A 21,178-nucleotide genomic window follows, 5' to 3' on the forward strand; every position below is an offset into this window, starting at 1 on the left:
TTAAGATCTAGTTAGACAATCTCAACTCCATATGGCATGATTGTAGAAAGTGAAATTATATAGCTTAAGTGCTTAACCCCTTCTCAAGAGAAATTTGTAGTGAGAATTTGCAAAGAAATTTCCATGCCTGCCAAATCAAAAAATGATTATTACAAAGTAAAATAAGACCACATATATTATATTCAAATAGAGAATGGTAAAAAAGACTCAAGAGATAATTAACATATAAATTATAAATAAAAATAATAATAAGTGAAAGATATGACAGAAAGATGTTGAAAATCAATATAATAATTTTCAACATAATGCACCTAGGTTAGTAAAAGACTTGCATCATTGATCAATAAATGAAATCTATAGGCATCAAGGCCTCTTTCTACAATAAGAGTCACTTCTTCCTACAATACGTGTGTGTGTGTGAAGGCAATTAAATTCTTACCACCATAAAGGATGCTTTTCACGATGCTGTTTTAGTGCATTTCTTGTCTTTATTATGGGGTACATAGATCAAGACGACTTAGAAAGTTAACCCATTCACATTACTTTTAAGAGGGATGTGTATAATAAAAACCATGTTGCTTTTAATAAGAAGAGACGTGGTTTATGAAGAAGTCACATCCATTTTTTAGAAAAAGGGATGTGGTTTCTTTAAAAACCAAGTTGCTTTTATCCATAAAAAGTAACGTGGTTAATATAAACTACATATCTTGTTATAAAAGTGATGTTATTTATTTTTAAAATAATTGATCAATATTTTTCTTTACAGTCGTTTGAACTTGCAAATTTTCACAACATCAACAACCCAACATATATAGCTAGAGTGTTCAATAAATAACAGCAGTATCAATATAAGCATATAAACCAATGGAACACCAAAATCATTATCTATTCAAGTGTTCAATATTTACAATCAAAGTCCAACGAACTACAACAATATACTAATTAGAGTTTCTAACCATCTAACTTTTCTAATAAGTCTAGCTAAAATTCTAACTATAATGAACAAACTATAAATTATGGACTATGTAAATAGCTCTTGAAGAAGTTGACATGCCAAACTATTTCTTCCCTAGTGTAAGGGTACTCATTGTCAAAAAGCTACAAATTTTTATAAGATTTTCATTATATCTGAAAAAATTCCAAAGGCTCTTTGCATATTCTGTAATATCTCAAATTTTTAATCCTACATTAAGGATTGATTAGGGATGAATTAGTAATTTAATGTAGGATTAGAGTTCTAGATAGTGAGATGTTAATTTGGACTCATTGGAATGTTATATGAACAGATGTGAGTAAAAGAGTGGAATCCTGAAGTAGAGCATGTGAGCATAGTGAGGATTTCCCTCACTGTGCCAAGTGCCGTGGTGGAGGATGGGTGCGTCGTGGCGCATGGTGCAGAAATCAGATTAATTAGGATGTGTCCAGCTTATGAAATAGAAGGGAAGAACAAGAGAAAAGGGTTCTGGCATGGAAAAGAGAAGGGATTCTACTAGGGCTTTGGTTCTTGGAAGTAAGAGCGATGTTTTCAACTTGTTACTTATTGGGTAAGTCTCGTATTACCTTAATATCTAATTCTACCCTATTTTCTCTTAGTTTTAACTAGCGAGTAATTGAAATCAAAAGTTTTAAGGAGTTAATTTCTTACCCTATAATAATAAAAAGGTTCTCTGGAACTAAACTAGTACTTTGTGACTAGTTTAAGTCGGAACGATAAAGTTTTAAAGCTATAAGCACAATTTGACCTAATCTAGAGAGAGAGAGTAGTGAGATAAATTTTAGTTAGTAGGTTTAAAACTTGTAATGAGGGGTAATTAGTTGAGATACGTGTGATTGAGTGTAAATTATGGAATTGATAGTGATTAGGTGCTTAATTGCAATAATTGACACTTTTTGTTGATTGTGAAATTGACTTTAGATGTCAATTTTGTGTAGATTCTAGTATGTGATGCGTAAATAAATGAAGAGAGATTCAAGTAAGGAAATTTCACAGGTAACCTTTCTATCGGACAGAAGGGTTGAAGTAACTATATAGTTTATTATATTTATTAATTATTATAACTGTGTAGAAGTAAATACAAGATGAGAAATATGTTATTTTATGAGTTTTATGCATGACTTAACATTGTAAACGGTTTTAGCATGAAAATTGATTTGTGAAATGAAATTTAAAAGGATATTGGTTTCGATTGATATATATATATATATATATATATGTTATGTATAAAAGTGGGTGATATGGAAATGTGAATAAGCAGTGAAAATTGTGAAAAGAGCATGATTATAAAGGGTGAGAGTTCATCCAGGATATGTGAGGATGTATGTGTATGGAGATGTGAGTGAAAAATCCATATGGGTGGGCTGGTACCATATGACATCCGGTGCAGCATTATACGAGTTGTTACTTAGGTGATCTGATACAACATATTATGGAACTATTATCATGGGACATTCGGGTAGTCAAGCAACTCTCTAGTGCCCGTGAGAGTGCCATTAGGAGTCAACGATGCCTCTATCATAAGTGTGTAAAGAGGGAAATCATAGTCCGAAAATGGGTTAGATTACCTTTGACTGAGTGTTTCTACTATTGAAAGTGTGCTTGGATTAACAAGTGGTTGATACAGGAGAGCTTATGATTTTGTATCAAAGATCATTGGAGGTTTGGTGGCTAGATGATTATACTAGTGTGTGTATTTGTGCGGAATTCTTTTGAAAAGATGAAATTTTTTCATACTTTACTATATATTTGATATTACTTTAGTTTTATTACTTTAGCATAATTGTTTGTCATAATAGACATTAAATGAATTATATCGATTACTGAAATTTTTATCTCACCCGCAGTTATTCATATTTTTAGAATCTGATACTTGTAGGTCAAAGGAGAAGGACATAGACTGAGTGGAGGATGTATCACTGACCATAATCTGGAGAATAGTAAACCGATGGATGAATCGACTTAGGTCTATTTCTTGCATTTCTCCCCCGAGAAATTTTGATTGGAAATGATGCTTTATGCTGCCCCATGCATGATATTTAATGACTTTCCAAGTTGTATCTGATTTGACATCCGACCGATGCTCATTCATATGAGGGAACATTGAACTGTTCAAAAATATGATTGTTTTTTATTAAACTATGGGAAGCGTCTGGAAGCATAATTCGGGAAGGCATTTTCTTGAATGGTTGAATTTGATAGGACCTAAGCTGCAAAGATTAGACGGGATTTTGATATAGGTTTTCGATTTCAGTTTTCAACATGAGGTTTCGATTTCGATCTTATATTCCTTCATGATTACAAAGATTGGACAGGATCTTTTGGGATCAGTAATAATAGTATGATTTAGTTGACGTTTCTAGTAAGATAGTTTAAGAAAATCGATTTGTACTGAAATCTGTTTTGACTAGTAATTAGATTAGGATTTGAAATAATGAAGCTTTGAATCTCAAAATTTGACAGAATATAATTATTCATTTGATCTTTCAATTTTAATTTTTATCAATTTAATTGGTCCGTAAAGTTTGCATAAGTCATTAATTTGATTTTTATTGTTTAATAAAAAAATTAGTCATTTAATTCTTATAATTTTGACCTAATTATAATATAATTTTTCAATTTTAACTCGTTATAATTCAGTTCTTAAAGTTTTAACTCAGTTATAAATTATTTTTTGAACTTTACCTCTTGCAATTTAGTATTGTAAATTTTAATCTTTTAAATATTGGTCCCTATATTTTAAAAAATAAAATTATAAAAATTAAAAATATTTTAAAATTTTAATTTTTATAATATTTATAAAGATTAAAAGGGTTTTATAATTTAAATATTAGTAATAAATTTTAAAATATTTTGAATCTTTATAATTTTATTTTTTAAAATATAGGAATCAATATTTAAAAGATTAAAAACTTTAAGGACTAAATTGTAAAAAATAAAATTCAGGGACTGACTTAAAATTAAGTCAAAAATTTAGAGACTGAATTATGACAAATCAAAATTTAAGAAATGGTGACAACTAAGTCAAAATTATAAAAACTAAATGATTAATTTTTCCTTGTTTAATACAATGTGACACTATTAAAATCTGTTAAACATTGATAAGAAAATGTGATGATAGTTATGTAGATTAATTAAAAAAAGTATAATTATTTTAGTAGGAAAAAATGGATTTAAAAATTTCAAAAGAATAGAAAAAAATGAGAACAAAATGAAATGGAAAGAGTTATATTGATGGAAATTAAATTACTTCAAGACTAATTTATTCACATTTAGTTATACATACATGTCAAATTATTTTACATTTTAAATTAATTTGAGAGTTAATTTTTGTTTCAAAACTTAACAAATTAATATGATAATTTAATAAACATGAGGATTTAAATTGAAAATATTAAATTTGGAGGACCAAATTGATAACTAAAATAAACCCAAGGTGATGGGAGTTTTATTATCTCAAATGATTTTATTTGACACCTTTGAACGTTGAGTTTAATTACTTTAAGCACAAGCAACACTTTCAGGAAAGTGCATAAAAATATTTTCGAATCTTCAACCAAATAAATAAAATAAGATTCAGATAACTTAACACATGGAATTGGTTAAATCTCACCCTCGGTGGTCAAAAGAACAAAGATTTTCTACTTCACTTCCCTTTCATCCAGCGTCTAGACGTCACCCTTCCAGGCTTGAGGCATTTTCATTACTCATTACCGGAAAATACAAAAATTTGACAAGAAAATGCACCAGCCGGGAATCGAACCCGTGTCTGTACCGTGGCAGGGTACTATTCTACCACTAGACCACTGGTGCTGAGTGCTTGGTGTTGTAATATCAACAATCAACTATCAACAATTAAGATACCATTATCCAACAAATGCCTCCACGTCCTCGTGTTTCTCTTTGGAAGAAGTTGTGTAAATGACTTATCTTTGAAAATATTAGAACCGATAATTCAAGTAAGTTAGACTTAATTTAGGTTAAATTTATTTGAATCAAGTTTAAAGTATAATATTTTTTAAAAACATTTATATAGTCAAGCTCGACCCTAATAATTTCAAACTTATTCAACTTAGCCTGAATATTCAAAATTTTTTAAAAATATTTTTTTATTTTTTAATAAATTTTAATTTTTAAATAATTTTGTTAAGTATAAAATATTATTTTAACTTTAAAACAATAAAATAAAAAATAATAGATTAAAGTATACTTTTAATCCTCTAACTTTATATGAGGTTTTAATTTATTTTTTAATTTTATAAAGTATTTTTTAATCCTTTAACTCTAACTTTATTAGTTTTAAATGATTATTTTTTCTATCAATCACTGCAATTTAAAAAAAAAATTAAATTTAATATGTTAACATTTGAGAATATTTTGTCAATATTTAAGAGTTTAATGTAAAAAAATTTTGGGATAAAACTAATGGTGTTATGGTTAAAGAACTAAAAAATATTTTATAAAGTTAAGGGACTAAATGAAATATTGTGTAAAGTTAAAAGGACTAAATGTATACATTAACCAAAATAATAACTTATCAACTTTATACTTAAGTAATTCTATTATTGTTTTGTTATATTATGTATAGTTTATTCATGAATATTTTCTTTTATTTAAATATTGCTCTTATCATGGTCATATATAAATATTTTATATATTATAATTAAATTATATTATTTTAATAATGATCAAGTTAATCTCAATTCAATCATAGTTAAACTACTAACTTAAAATTATTACCCGATTAGTTTAAAATTTTTAATAACTTTTGGGTAAACTGTACTTTTTATTTTAAAAATATGAGAAAAATAGATATCATTATATTATATAAAATAATTATTTAATTATGAGTAAAATACTATTTTTTTGAATTCTTTTTTTATTTATCTTTTTATATTGTTTAATCCCTATAGGTATTTATTTTAATTTACTTTTAATTTTTAACTAAGTCTGGAGTGAACAATAATCAAATAATTATTTAATAATATTATTCTATTTATTATGTTTATTTAGTAGTAGAGTCAGAAATTTATATATACCCAAATTTTATTTTTAAAATTATTTTTACATTAAAATTAATTATCTTATTTATAAAAATATAAAATATATTTTTTGGATACACAAATGATGTATAGGACTCAAAACTTTTTGTTAAAAAAATTGGGTCTTGAAATATAAAAATCAATATTTAAATATATTTTAAATATTATTTTGAGATATTTTATTGATTAAAAATAATAAAATATGAAAATATAAATATTTTTAATTTTTTAAAAAATAACTATAGTAATGCACTCAAATATATGTTATTTTGGTATAAAATGACATAAAATTTAAAAAATTAATTAATATTTATTATATTACATATATTTTTTAAGAAATTTATTTTTTATTCGGGTATTCGGGTTAACTCCGAACCCAATGGGCTTATCCTAATATTTCTTAGGCTTATTCAGAAAGCCTGAATGGGCCTGAACATTAAACAAGATTATTATTCTTTTGAGATTCAATCATAAATTTTTCTTGGACGGGTTCGGATTGACCTGTCGAGTTTAGTCTAAATTATCAGCTTTAGAGAAGATTAAATCCTTTCTTTGGCAAGTATCTCATGATAAATTACCTAATACCTACTAACTACCAAAGAGCTCAGAGAAGCCTTGGTCATGATCCTCTCTATCCTTCTGAGCGTGAGAGTGAGGAGAGTACTCTTCATATTTTATGAGCTTGCAAACCTATCAGTGAGGCTTGGTGTGATTTTATTAATCCTAACTTGTTAAATGATGGTAATTTGCAAGCTTGGTTGGATTGGAATGCGCATGCTAAAGCAGGCAGAGGCCTCTTCTAAAGATGACCATGGTGTGAAATCTTTACCTATGTCTGTTGGCTACAATGGACCATAAGAAGTGAATGGATTTTTGAATGAAGTTCTTACAATATGCAAAGCATTCAGAGTCTTTGCTCATTTAGGCTTCACGAAGATTCTATCAGCAGAAGATTTCGGAGTCAGATTTTGCAGATTGACCACGATGCAAACCAGCATTGACTACGACCACACACTGGTAGGCTTCGTCTTGATGTCGATGCCTCAATTACAACACTCAAGCAAGGATCCTGTGGAGGATTACTCAAAGATGACAAAGGCGTGTGGATCTTGGGCTTTCAATAGCAACTTGGTGCTGCATCGTGTACGGAAACGAAACTCTTGGCTGTTTAGTTAGGTCTACAGATCTGTCGGTTCAATGCTTTGACTTATGTAAAGCGTTCATTCTGACATTTGCGCTGAGCAATACGCTTTTAACTTATCCCCAGCTTGGCTTTTCCCAAGTATGGGTTTGCCCGCTTGTAACTTAAAAAATAATAATAATAAAATAAAACAATTAACATACCGGAACATTTGCACAGATTTCTAGATTTCCGACGTAAGAGATGTAGTTCACATTACATAAATAATAAAACATAGTCGCGATAAAGTTGGATCGTGGGCAGGCTTGACTGAGCCCTCAAGGCCTACTTTCTCATTTTTCACTCATTTCTTAAAATTTAATTTTTATTTAAAAAGCTTAAGGTTGGGCTGCAAGTTTTGTTTTAAAATTTTAAAAAAAAATCAAATTTTTATAATTTTTTAAAAATTAAACAAAACACATTTAAAAATTTAATAATAAAATTCAAATCTTAATTAAAAAACAGTTCATTGTTTATAAATGCACAAACATAATAATTATAGAAAAATAAAAAATATCAAAAATTTTATACAGTACACTGATATTTATTAAATTATATTTAAATTAATTTTAAAATAAATTAAAATTAATAATAATATAATATGTGTAGGATCAGGGCTTCAGGTGAGTAGTCTTTGGCTTCAAACGTGTGTCTACTAAAAAAAAATTAATAATAATATAATAGAGCTGCCCAGGCTTGAGCTCTTTTTTTACAGGGCTTATTAAAGTCAGGCCTTTAAGCCCGATTATTTTAAAAAAATTATTTTTAAAATTTGAACCCTTATTTAAATAAAGACTTTAAACTTAACCCTTATTCTTGATTCTAGTCATTTAGTCATTGAAAATTTGAGTTATATCTGCCAATGAGGTGCGCGTGCACCTACTTGGTCTCTCATTCTGTGTCATGGATAACTAATTCCTTCGAGTCAAATCCATTTTATAAGGAAGTCGCGACAAATATTCATGAGAACACGCGCAACGAAATCACACATTTTTTTCATACAAAAATATAATTCATGACTTTGGGAGTGCTACTGAGGGCAGTCTCGCGCAAAAATTTAGTACTTAAGAATGCCCCATTCTCAAAACATCAAACCCAGGCTATTGTATTATTCATCGTATCTAGACGTAGGTTTCAAAGCCTATGTTCACAGCTTATTGATATTGCTGTCATAGCTGCCTTCAGAACAGAACGCAAATTACAGCCTTCTCTGTTCATATTGAGCCATTAGAACCCTTTTGGAGGAGTGTTAGCAAACCTCCAGCTGAATTGGTCCCTGCTCATCGACCACCTGGCATTTTATCAATAGGAACTGTCCCAGAAATTTCTCTAAGGTTCCAATCTGAAAGTTTCATTGCCAAGGCACCCAAATTTTGATCTAGGTTCTTAGTCTTTGTTGTTCCTACGAAGGTCTAGAAAATTAATGTCAGCTAATACAAAAACAATTTCCACTGCAACAAAAGAGATGGACAAGTATTAAGATAATAACTATACTATGGTCATGCAATTTTGATTTAAATTGAACACCGCACAGTTATGAATTCGAATATTTGACATATAATTTCAACATAATGAAAATATAGTATTATTTTTATTATTCACAACACAACTAATTATCAATGCAATTTAATTGAGTTGTCAATAAATTTTATAGTAATTAATTTTTTTTGTGTGGTACCTGTTGTAATTCTCCCTTCTCCCCCAATTTGTTAAAAACAATGTTGTCTTTATTTTTTTTTTAAAGTATTTTTCTAGAACACTATTATGCTATGTCTCATTCAATTTACTCATTATCAAAAGTCAAAATCTCAAGTCATCACTCTATGTCCTAATTCCCAATTTCCCTTTACGCTCTTTTCTTCTTGTCGTCTTGTGAGTTGCGATTGTGGCTGCTCACTTCATTATCTTCCTCGTCGTCGACCATCTTCTCACTTCTCTTCATCTTCCTCGCCGTCCTTCATCCATCGTCCTTCATCTACTCGTCCTTGTTCATGCATGCATGCATGCTTCAATCTGAAATTGAATTGTTCATCCAACATCTCTTTGCTCTAAGCTCAGTGCTCTGGTATGAGTCATTCATCCAGCATCACTCTGAAGCTTGAAAATATAGTGCATGTGGTGATTGATAATGCAGTTAATTATGTAGCTGCAAGCAGGTTGATTTGTAAAAAATATAACTATATTTATTGGTCACCTTGTGCTACTCACTGTTTGAATCTTATTTTGTAGACATTGCAAGCATGCCTCATGTCTTTGATCTTGGAACAAAGGCATCGAAGATTACTATGTTTGTATAGCTTTTTTGTCATGCCTTAAGAGAAAATATGGTTGGAAAGAAATTGCGTGTCCACGAGCAACCAAGTTTGCTACTACTTTCATTAAATTGAAGAGTTTGTATGAACACAAGCCTAACTTGCAAGCCTTGCTCTTAAATAATCACTCTTGTGATAATAAACTATTAAGAACTAAAGCTGAGCAACTAGTTAATGACATTGTATTGGACAAAAAGTTTTGGAATGATTGCCATCAAATTGTTTGTCTTACAAGTCCCCTTATCAAGCTACTAAGAATTGTAGATATTGATGAAAAACCATCTTTGGCTTATGTTTATCAAGGCATGAGGAGAGCAAAAAATTCAATCAAAAATTTCTTTCATTAAAAAAGGAAACTATACAAGCCTTGCACAAACATAATTCAAACTCGATGGGATAAACACTTAAAGTGTAATTTGCATGCAACAACATACTTTTTAAATCTTGCATTCTTGTATGATGGGGAATTTTGTAAGAGTAGAGTGACAGAAGCCATGCTAGACTTTTTTTCAATGTACAAGTCTACCTATAAATATTTTGATATGATTTTTGAGATGCAACTGTACTACAAGCGTTGAGGCTCTTTTGTCCTTGAAGAAGCTCATAAAATTGCAAATGAAATAGAACCTAGTCAGCTTCTTGCTTTTCTTTTTCTTTACAATAATTTCAAATATTAACAATTACTAATGCATTTGAATTTTAATGTAAATGTCTACTGACAATGGTTTGGGGGTAGTGCTCCAATATTAAAGAAGTTTGCAATTCATAATTTAGGCCAAACTTTCGCTTTTTCAGGATGTGAAAGGAATTAGAGTTTATTTAAAAAAATTTACACCAAAAAATAAAAAAGAAACAAGATAGAACATGAAAGATTGAATGATCTTATATTTTGTTAATCTCTCTTGCATTTTCCAAACAAGTGACCATTTCATTATTCAATATTCGTTACTTAAATCATTCTATTTAGCTTAAATAGTTCAATGAAAACATTGGTGAAATTGATTTTATTCTTTTTTATATAAGGTCAAAATTGAAGAAGAGGGTGATTGATGTGATTTATTAAAGGCTAAACCAAATTATAGTCACTTGAGTCGTTGAAGTCTTCATTCATATTTGACAAAGAGGCACGGGTGCACCTAAATGCTCCCTCATCCCATTCCATGTCATTGCCAATTGGAGTAACTCCTTAAAGTCAAATCTACTTTATAAGGAAGAATCGTAACAAATTTTCATGCCAATATGACGGTGAAACCCCACATCTTATTCATACAATAACATAATTCATGATTTTGGACATACTACCAAGGACAATCCCACACAATAATTTAAAATTTCAACAATACTCAACTCCCAAAACACCCAACCCAGGCTATATACTTTGGAGCCTCGGTTTACAGGTTATTGGTATTGCCGTCATTTTTTGCTTCAGAACACAAATTACATCATTCTCTGTTCATGTTGAGGCCTTACACTCTTTCGAGGGCGTGTTAGCGAACCTCCAGCTGAAATGGTCCCAGCTCTTAAAGTATTGATTACCTGCTACTTCATCAATGGGGACACACTCAGAAATTTCTTGGAGGTCCCCATTTGAAAGTTTCACCGCTAAGGCACCCAAATTTTGATCTAGGTTCTTAATCTTTGTTGTTCCTGAAAAATAAAGGTCCAGAAAATTCATTTAATACAAAAGAGATGGACAAATATCAAGTTAAAACTACACTAAGGGACGAAAAAGAAATTGGCGCAACAACAACAACAACAACAACAAGCCTTTATCCCACTAGGTGGGGTCGGCTACATGAATTACAAGACGCCATTGTGCTCTATCATTTATTAAGCTTTTAGAAATATTATTAATTAAGAGATCACATTCAACAACTTCCAAGAGTGTTCTCTTAGGCCTTCCTCTACCTCTCTTAATCGGACTCAAAGTTATATGTTCCACTCTTCACACTGGTGCCTCCCTTGGTCTTCTTTGTACATGCCCAAACCATCTCAACCGATTTTCAACGTGATGAAATATGAAACTATGCTTCTTCTTTTTTTCAAACTCAAAGCTTGCAGAGTGATCTAAGCACAATTACGAATCATGTTTTTTCAGCAACAATCTTGAAAGAAACCTTTATTGATAAAGTACATTACTACATTGTCTTGTTTTAGAAAGACACAAGAACGCCCACAGACAGACAAACACGATGCATGTATATTGGTTTGTTCAGACAACAAAATAACAAGCCTTAATTGCCGGATTCAGAGTAGCGAGTTTAAATAGGAATGTAGGCATTAGGGAGCCAGCCACTCACCAGGGATAGGCACAACGTCATTGCCTTGTTGGAGTACCCATGCTAATGCTAGCTGAGCAGGAGTGCACTGATGCTTCCTAGCAACGGTTTCTATTCGATCATATATTTTCTTGTTCTTCTCCAAATTCTCTGACTGGAAGCGGGGATGCGAGCTCTAATGTGTGAAACAACGTAACCATCAGACAGCCTTGGCTCTTGAATAATAAAATGTTTTCCTCTTTCAAAGCTTAAATTTAGCAATAGTGGGAGAACAGTGCGGGGTATTTACTTGCACCAATGTTCTTTAAAGAATATATAGCGCTGGCCATCTTAATGAACTAAATGGCATATCTAAGTAATAAAATAAAAATATTTTATTAATGGAAAAAGGACACAACTTAACTAATGTTTCAACTAAACTAGGGATTAAAAAGCAAATGCAAAACATTGTTCTATTCTGTACCAGGAAGCTATCTGCAGGCACGGTTTCCACAACTCCACGGCCACCAAAAAAGCCACGACCAACAGGGCTATACGGCACTATTCCAATACCAAGCTCTCTACAAGAAAAATCCATCGAGAAAGTGAACTCACATTACCAGAGCCATTGGTTCGAGAGGCAAACATGCACACATCAGTGACTATATATGTTTTGGTCCTTAACATTCGTTTCAAGGCTTTAGGCTATTGTAATGAATTCTCAGGGTTGTGGGAGAGTTGTGATTTCAGAACCTAGACAGAAAGTGGAGAACTAACCTACAGAGCGGAACTATCTCCTCTTCAATGTCGCGAGTCCACAGGGACCACTCTATTTGCACAGCTGTTATGGGATGAACCGCGTGTGCTCTCCTAATTGTATCAGGACTAGCTTCGGACAACCCAATATATTTAATTTTTCCTTCTTCCACCAGTTTCTTGAGTTCACCTACCTATAATGCAACACAGCAACAGACTCTTGAGTAACGTATACTGCTGTAACACGCCATTTTAATACAAAAAATTTACAGGATATTGCGGAGGAAGAAATCGCTAACCGTGTCCTCTATTGGCACTGACTTGTCCACCCTATGCTGATAATAAAGATCAATGTATTCCACACCAAGCCTTTTCAAGCTGGCTTCGCAACATGAACGCACATATTCTGGCGTACCTTTGATCTGAATATTAGATAAATTTGCATCTGCGGTAATACCAAACTTCGTTGCCAGCTGGATATTTTCTCTGGGTAACTCCTTTATGGCCTACTCAACAGTAAAACGTTAAAAATTAAACAAATCCATAGACCGGATTTAGCGCAGCAGGACACATGCAATGTGAAAACAGGGATAATAGCCGCAAGGATTGATCACGGTCACCTTTCCTACCAAAACTTCGTTGGTATTGGCTCCATAAAAGTCGGACGTATCAAAGAACGTAATCCCTTGACTGAACGCATACTTGATAATGGATATTCCGACCTCTTCAGGGACAGGAGCGTTATAGACTCCAGTAAGGCCCATACAGCCAAATCCTAACTTGGAAACCTGTAAAAAGGGGAACACGCTCATCCGTCATCGACATAGACAGAGAGTAGTAGTATTCATAGAAGAGCAAGATTGAAGTCTGTACGAGGAATGAGTGAAGCCTTAAGAGAGGAAGCACAGGCAGACGACTTACAAACAGATACTCAAATATATTATTTAGAGGGGACAGCAACAAGCGAAAAGAAGAAATAGCAGATACCTCAAAGCCTAGGGTACCAAGATTGACGCGAGGCATGTGAGGCGCCGCCATTGCAGAGAATGGATTTCAGTAATTCAGTATCACGATGTGGATGCTGAGGCGATGTATATGCGGGTGTATATATAGCAGGGCTGGAATCGATGGTGTTGGGTGCAGGGTCCATAGTCAATCGGGAAATCGTCATTGAATATGTCAGACAGGGGGGAAATACAATAAACAAATATTAGCCGCCCCACATTCTCGCAAAATTACTGTTTGAAATCAATCAAGCACAATAATCTCCCAGCTTCATTGTTAATCAAGCTTAGATCATGAATACAGGGGCAGTTATATATACCTGTAAAACTTTTAACAAATGGGCCGCTTAACCTTAATCACCTCTTGAACAAGTTAACGCGCATAATTTTTATATAAAAAAAAAAGGCTAAAACGCATAAAACATTTTTAAACTTTAAAACAGTTACATATAATACACATTATTTTTAAAATTTTAAAATTAATCCTTTTAACATTTAATTTTATTTTTCAAAATCCCTTATTGTTTATTATATTTTTTTATGAGGGTTAAAATATCATTCAACTAAAAAATATTATTAAACAAGATATTATATTGTAAACTATGGCTAATTAATTTCTCATATTTTTTAGATAGTTGAAACATTGATAATAACAAAAAAAAAAATTGTTATCACCATATAAAAGTTTAAATATTTACTTTTGTGTTAGTTTTATCTTTTTTTTGTGGTTTTCAATGATGCATAGTTTTTTATTATTAAAAGATAAATTAATCTAACATGATAATATTTAAAATTTTAAATATTTTAGCCATGTACATTACATAAATCTATCATGAAAATATAAATAAAGATTTATCTTTTAAAAAATAAAATTAACAAAAAAATGGATAAAACTAATATAAACATAAATATTTAAAATTTTATACATTAATAATAATTTTTTTTGTTACCAATGCCTCAACTATTTAAAAAATATAAGAAATTTATTATAAATAGTTATATGATATAATATTTTTGTTTAATAATATTTTTTAGTTGAATAATATTATAACCCTCGTGAAAAAATAATATAATTAATAATAGGAGATTTTGAAATGCAAAAATTAAAGGTTAGGATGGTTAGTTTTAAATTTTTAAAGGTGAGGAAAGTTATATATAATTGTCTTAAAATTTAAAAAATTTTATATATTTTAGCCAGGAAAAAAAATATAAATACAAGTATGGATCCTCATCCTGATGAGCACCCACCTTATCATTGGAAAGCTCATCCTAACCTTTTATTTTGTTATAAAATAATTCATGACGTGCATTTTAATTGAATTTAAAATATTTTAATATAAAAATTATAAGAAAAATTGATATTAAGTATGGATTGTCTAAAATATATCTAGATGCTCATTAGGAAAATAAAACACCATGATATCCATCAACTCATGAGATCTGAACTATCAAAATTTAATTTTTTATTTATCAAAATAAGCATTTATATGTGGAAAAAGATAAGAATTCACACAAATTGTAATTTTTTTTAATAAATCTATCAATTACAAATCATGACAGTACATATTTAATCTGGACAATCTAATTTAACTTTAAACATTTTATAATTTTTACTAATGGACTATCCAAATATATTTTGAATGTATATTCAAATTTAATATTAACAATTTTTCAATTTTTACTTTAAACAATCCATATTTAATATTATTTTTATAGTTTTTATTTTAATATAGACAATATAAAAAATATCTAAAAATCAATTTAAAATAAATATAATGAATTATTTCATGCCAAAATGAAGGGCTAGGATGGGCTCTTAGTGCCCATAAGCTTGATGAGCACCAAATGAGGATCTATAAAAGTATTTTTTAGAAAGAATGACATTTAGATCTTAGAACAAAGAATTAATGAGAGTTAAATTATCGACAAATTTTTTTGAAAAAAATAAGTTGCAAATATCCATTTAAATAATTACAAATTTATAAGTTTCAATTATAAATATTTGGCCAAGAAAATTATACATAAATATTTAAATATTAAATATAATTCTCACATTGTAATAAAAAATTTTATCTATAAATTATAATTGTTTAAATTAATATTTAAAATTTTATTTTTTTAAAAAATTATCAATAACTTAACTGTCATTACTTTACTATTTTGAGACTTAATTGATATTTTTTTCAATTCTTTTTTTTTCCTAACCTATCCTTGGATACGAAAACTCATGGAAATTAAACTTAATTACTACAAGCGATGTGAAAACTCATGGAGATTAAACTTAATTACTACAAGCGATGTGCATTTTAATTAATGTCAATCCTATTAAGGGATGTTAACATTAGCAAGGGAGGGCAGAGTGAAGACAAGACAGGTCCGTCTTCGATCCTCATCCATTAATTTTTAATTTTAATTTTAGTTTTATACTTATATTTATTAAAATAAAAACCTCTAATTTTTTATAAATAGATTCATCATTAATTTGGATAGTACTAATTTAATTTAAGCGATCTAATTTAATATTATAATTTTTTAAATTGACTATCGACATGTATTTTGGATAGTCCATATTCAATATTAAACGTATATCTGCAAGGTCCGAATTCAAAGTTTTTATTTTTTATTTTCATGAATACAACATTAAAAAAATAGAATATTTAATCTTTTAATTATAATTTTTTAAAAATATTTTTTTAAAAAAATTGCAAGTTAGAAAATTTAAATTTGGACTGTATAAAATACATCTAAATAGTTAATATATAAAAATATAAAGTTTTAATATTAAATTATACCCTTTAAATTAAATATAGATTAAATTAGTAAAAAAATATTTATTAGAACTTTTTTATAATTTTTATAATTATTTTTAAAAAATATAAAATAAAAATATTAAATTAATGGCACAGATTATATCACTATGTTGAGCAGTCAAGATGGTTCCAAGACAAGACAAGAGAGAGAGAATCCAATTTTATTTAAAAAAAAAAAAAAACAGAGAGAGAGAATCCAAGTGTTTGAGGAGCACGATGAAACTACTTTGGAGCTTGTTGTTTAATGCTTAGCGACGAATCTTCTTTGTTCCTAACTTGCCCATCAAGTTTCGCTTTGTTAAAAAGGGAACCATGACATCGCATTTTCTTTTGACTGTATCCACACTCTGACCCACGCAAGTAGCTGCCTCATTATAATAAAAATATGTGTTGTTTTTTTTTTTTTTAATCTTTTGCTTCATGACGAACGAGTGATCAATTTATGCAAAAATTTAGATAAATAAAAAATTAATGAATATCTTATATTTTAAATTATTAGGAGAATGGTATTTTGAATCCTTACTTTTAAAAAAATATAAAAAATACCTTTTAAGTTTTAAATTTTGAGCATTTAAAATGTTATCATTAAGTTAAAAAAACAATTTTTATTTTTAAAAGTTAAAATGAGTATCATGTCAGCACGCGATGAGGCTCCAAAAACTATAAAAGTAATTATCATTTTTTTTAATTTAACAGTGAAGTTTTAAACACTTAGAATGTATAAGTTGAGAAAGAAAATTTTAGTATATTTTAAAAGTTTAAGATTCAAGATACTATTCATGCATTAGTTTAAGATTTATGATACTTATTAATCATAAATATAATGGGTAAAGTGAGAATTTTTTTTACATATATTAAGTTACTTAGATTTTAAATCAATATTAATTAAGAAAAAAATATTTATATTTTAAACTAGAAGGTGTAAACAATTTTATTTATGGTAAATTGTCAAATGTCTTGCAGTTGTTACAGTACTTAGAGTTAATAAGTGATAAGTGATAAGTGATGGGCAACTACATTTAAAATTTTACATATTATCAAGTGATAACACTTTGCAATTGAATCCTATTTGTCTTACGCTGCTTTTGAATGATTTCTTTTTGTGGGCAATTGAGAAGCAGGCCAATATAAATATGAGTGAAGAACTGATAAAAGCTCTTGACTAGTCAAAAGTCTCTGGAGCGCTAAATGATTTCTTCATACACAAAACTTGATGGAGGCTGATCAGGCCAAAAAAATCTGAGATGTCTAGATTTTAATATCAACAATTCAGATTTTAAGGTTTAATTTATTTTTATTAAAATAAAAATTATAAAGTATTAATAAATTTATTTTATTATTAATTTATACAATATAAATTTAATTTAAATTATTCAATTTAATATTAAAGTTTTTAAATTAATTATTTAGATTTTTTTTGAATAATCTAAATTTAAAGTTTTTAGTTTACAATTTTTTTGAAGGTATCAGTTTGGAGCTTATCTTTAATTTAATATTATATTTATCAAAATAAAAATTTCTAAAAGCTTTCAAAAATTAATATTAAGTGTGTGTTTAGTTTTTCAATTGCCAAAAGTTAATTTGTTAAAAGTTTATTTGATAAAAGTTAGTTTAATAAAGTTAGTTGTTGTAATGAATTTGTGTTTAGATATTTTTTTTAAAAGTTAGTTTGGTAAAATGAAAGTTATTTAAATTATGGTAGTAAAAATATGCTTTTGAATATATAACTATAAAAAAGATATTGATTTATGATGATTTATAATTTTTATTATACAAATATAATATATTTGAAATATTTAAAAATATAATAAAGATTTTAAATAATATAAAATTTGATCTATAATGTTAAAAACTTGATATCTAATTATTTATAATTTTTAATTTGTAATTTTAAAAAATGTGATAAAGATTTATAATTTTTATTATACATTAATGCTAAAAAATTAATCTGATTAATTATTCAATTTATAATGTTAAAAGTTTGATATATAATTATTATTAATTAAATAATAAATATATTTTTCATGAATTAATTTTTTTAAATAAAAAATAAAAGATTAAATTTAGAATAATATGATCAAATAATATTTCATTTTTAAAACTTATTGGATGGAGCTTTTGGCTTTTCACATTTTAATCTCATTTCAAAAGTTCTTTTTTCAAGTCTTTTTGCCTCCAAAAAATTATTTTAAATAGCTTTTCACATTCTAAAAGTAAGAAAGTACTTTTGGGATGTGAAAATTGATTTACCCAACGGTGCCAATCTAGATCATTGAGAGTACACTTAGTTAATAAATTTATAAAATTTTAAAATTTTGAATATTTAAATAGATCATTCAAATTAAATCAGTATTATTTAAATTGATGATAAAGTAAATTTATTAAAATTTTATAATTTTATTTTAATAGTATGCATAAAAATAAAAAAATAAAATTTTTAAATCAGGATCGTTCATATTAAGTGCATCATTGAAATTAGTTCATATTTTGACGGGGGAAATTATTATAGTTCATATAACTGTAGTAATTGGAATATGATAAGGCAAATTTTATTTCTTTTTGCAGACTAATATGAGCTAACTATTTTGGTTTCCCAGACAATTTTAAAACGACACAAATAAAAATTACTCCCTCATTGATTTTATTTAAAAGTTATTTTTAATATATTTTATTAGAATTAAAAAAATTAAATCTTATTAATTATATCTTAAAATTTAATAAGTTTTTATCTCTACCCTTTATTAATTAAGAACAAAAGGATTATTTTTACAACAATTTTTTCCAACATTTAATGAGAAAAAATAATAAAAATGCACATATAAAAATAATAAAGTGCCCTGAAATCGAATAAAGATTAATTTTTTCTCTCTATCCCAAAATAGGATAAGAGAGAAGTATTTGCAACAGTTATTGTATTTTCACGTTAGTTATTAAACTAAACACAAATCAGTGTCACCTAATACTATGTTCTACCACAATATAAGTCATTTTTTGGAAATTTTACTTAGTCCAGAATATATATTAAATAGATGTTATATATATTTTTATATTACACCCTTACTTTATTGAGTTATTAATAAGATAGTTTAAATAAGTCAAATATTATATTTATTACTCTCAAGGATATAATTGAAAAGATATAAAATTTTTAAAAAGATCAAGATTTTAATTAACTTTTTTGGAGGCAAAAATTAGTTAACAATAACTTATATTGTACTCCAAAGGAAATATATTTTAATTTTTTTAATTAGATTGATTTTATTTTATTTTTAAAACAAAGGCTCGTTCTCATGTTTTTTTGTAACTATTAATGCAAATAAAACTAATTAAATATATTATCGTATTAAAAATAAAATCACATTCTCATGTGTAAAAATTAATTATTGACGCCAATATTAAGAGGGTTAAAGTGTATTTTTTTTCTCTTCTATTTTCTTTTGAAGAGTACTGAACACCTTATATTAATAATTGATGCATTTTTTTTCTTATATCATTTTTCAGAGGAGCAAAAGTCCTCCTCTGTTAATGGATCACTAATGGAGGAAGATTTTTGCTCCTCTAGAAGATGATTTAGAAAGAAAAATAGCCCACTTATTATTATAAGGTACTTAGCACTTTTCAAAGAAATGTACATTGGAAAAAAAAAATACTTTAGCCCATACCATTATGTAGTTATTTATTATAATATGATACATTATGCCAAAAGTAATTTTTTCAAAAAGATATATTTGCAATAATATCAAAATGTTAAAAGAATCAGATATTTGCCAAAGAAAAAAAAAGGAACCAGATATGATTTTCTTGAAGATATATTTAAAGCAATTTAATTAATCGTATTATTGAAAAAGACAATTAAGCATGCATGATTTAGTGTGATTATAATGTGCTACAGTGTGGATTTGATCTTAGTATCTTTGATCTGTTGTTGTGTGGATTGTGGGAGTAAGTGGCTGAAGAGATTCCACCTCCAATGCTAGGAAGCACGAATATGCTAATTTTGGTGGCGTATCCGTGTCAGATACGCACCGGACACAGACACAGACACTCGCTCCATGGGAGTACGTTTGTGTCTGACACATTTTTTGTTTAGGTGACATAGTGCGATACGATGTGGACACGGCAGGACATGGCTTTTGACACAGCTGACACGGTTTGACGTGGGACGTGCATTTCGCATAAAAAAAATTGCCTGAAGCCTTAATTTGCAAAGTATAAGCAAATTGAACCTCATACTCACCTTTGATTCTGACATTCTCTCCCAACTCGCAAAATCAGTCGGGTTGTCGCTCTCTTACAACTGAGTCCCAGATTGTGCCATCGTGCTCCTCCACGAACACTTTGAACAAGCTACTGTGCACCTAGTTCTTTCGTGCTCCTGCGCATTCTCAGTTGCTCAGCTTATCGACGTCGAGTCCAGGTTCTTTCGTCCTTTCACTGGTCTGCTCTTCCTCTCTCTCTCTTATGTCTCAAACTCTCAACTCTCAACTCTCATGCTGAAATTGAAAAATGAAGTGATTTTGTTATTTTTATTGTTGTTCACTCTTTATTTCATCTTAGACTGCTGCTAAGTGCCTCGCATTTATATTTGTTTAGCTTACATGTCCTATTTTTTTTTCTTTAACTGAAGCTCCTGCTCTGTTCTGTGCTTTTGTTCCTCTTATTTAAATTTAAATTTTATTATTAATTTAATATGTTAGATTGCAATGTTCATGCACAGAATTTATATTCGATGCCACTTGCTTTTTATTTTTTTTATACATGTTATTTTGCTCAAATCATAATCTGCATTTCAATGCTTTTAGTCATATTTAATTTTAGTTTA

The 21,178-nt window shown here is 28.7% G+C and overlaps 1 protein-coding gene and 1 non-coding gene across 2 annotated transcripts; both read right to left on the reverse strand.

The window, feature by feature from the left end:
- Positions 1-4,736: 4,736 nt before the first annotated feature.
- Positions 4,737-4,807, reverse strand: TRNAG-GCC (transfer RNA glycine (anticodon GCC)). The gene has a single exon. It is a non-coding gene; the product is annotated as a tRNA-Gly (tRNA).
- Positions 4,808-10,752: 5,945 nt separating this feature from the next.
- LOC129301379 (probable aldo-keto reductase 1) lies at positions 10,753-13,656 on the reverse strand. The gene is made up of 7 exons (XM_054939940.1): positions 13,530-13,656; positions 13,163-13,330; positions 12,842-13,048; positions 12,564-12,736; positions 12,271-12,367; positions 11,829-11,982; positions 10,753-11,175 (listed from the first exon to the last, which is right to left on the reverse strand). Exons 1-7 carry the CDS (start codon positions 13,578-13,580, stop codon positions 10,982-10,984), a joined length of 1,044 nt encoding a protein of 347 aa, XP_054795915.1. The 5' UTR covers positions 13,581-13,656; the 3' UTR covers positions 10,753-10,981.
- Positions 13,657-21,178: the final 7,522 nt, after the last annotated feature.

This window comes from Prosopis cineraria, unplaced genomic scaffold, assembly GCF_029017545.1.
Source record: "Prosopis cineraria cultivar Desert tree isolate PC_DT_omini unplaced genomic scaffold, ASM2901754v1 PC2080, whole genome shotgun sequence".
NCBI lineage: Eukaryota > Viridiplantae > Streptophyta > Magnoliopsida > Fabales > Fabaceae > Prosopis > Prosopis cineraria.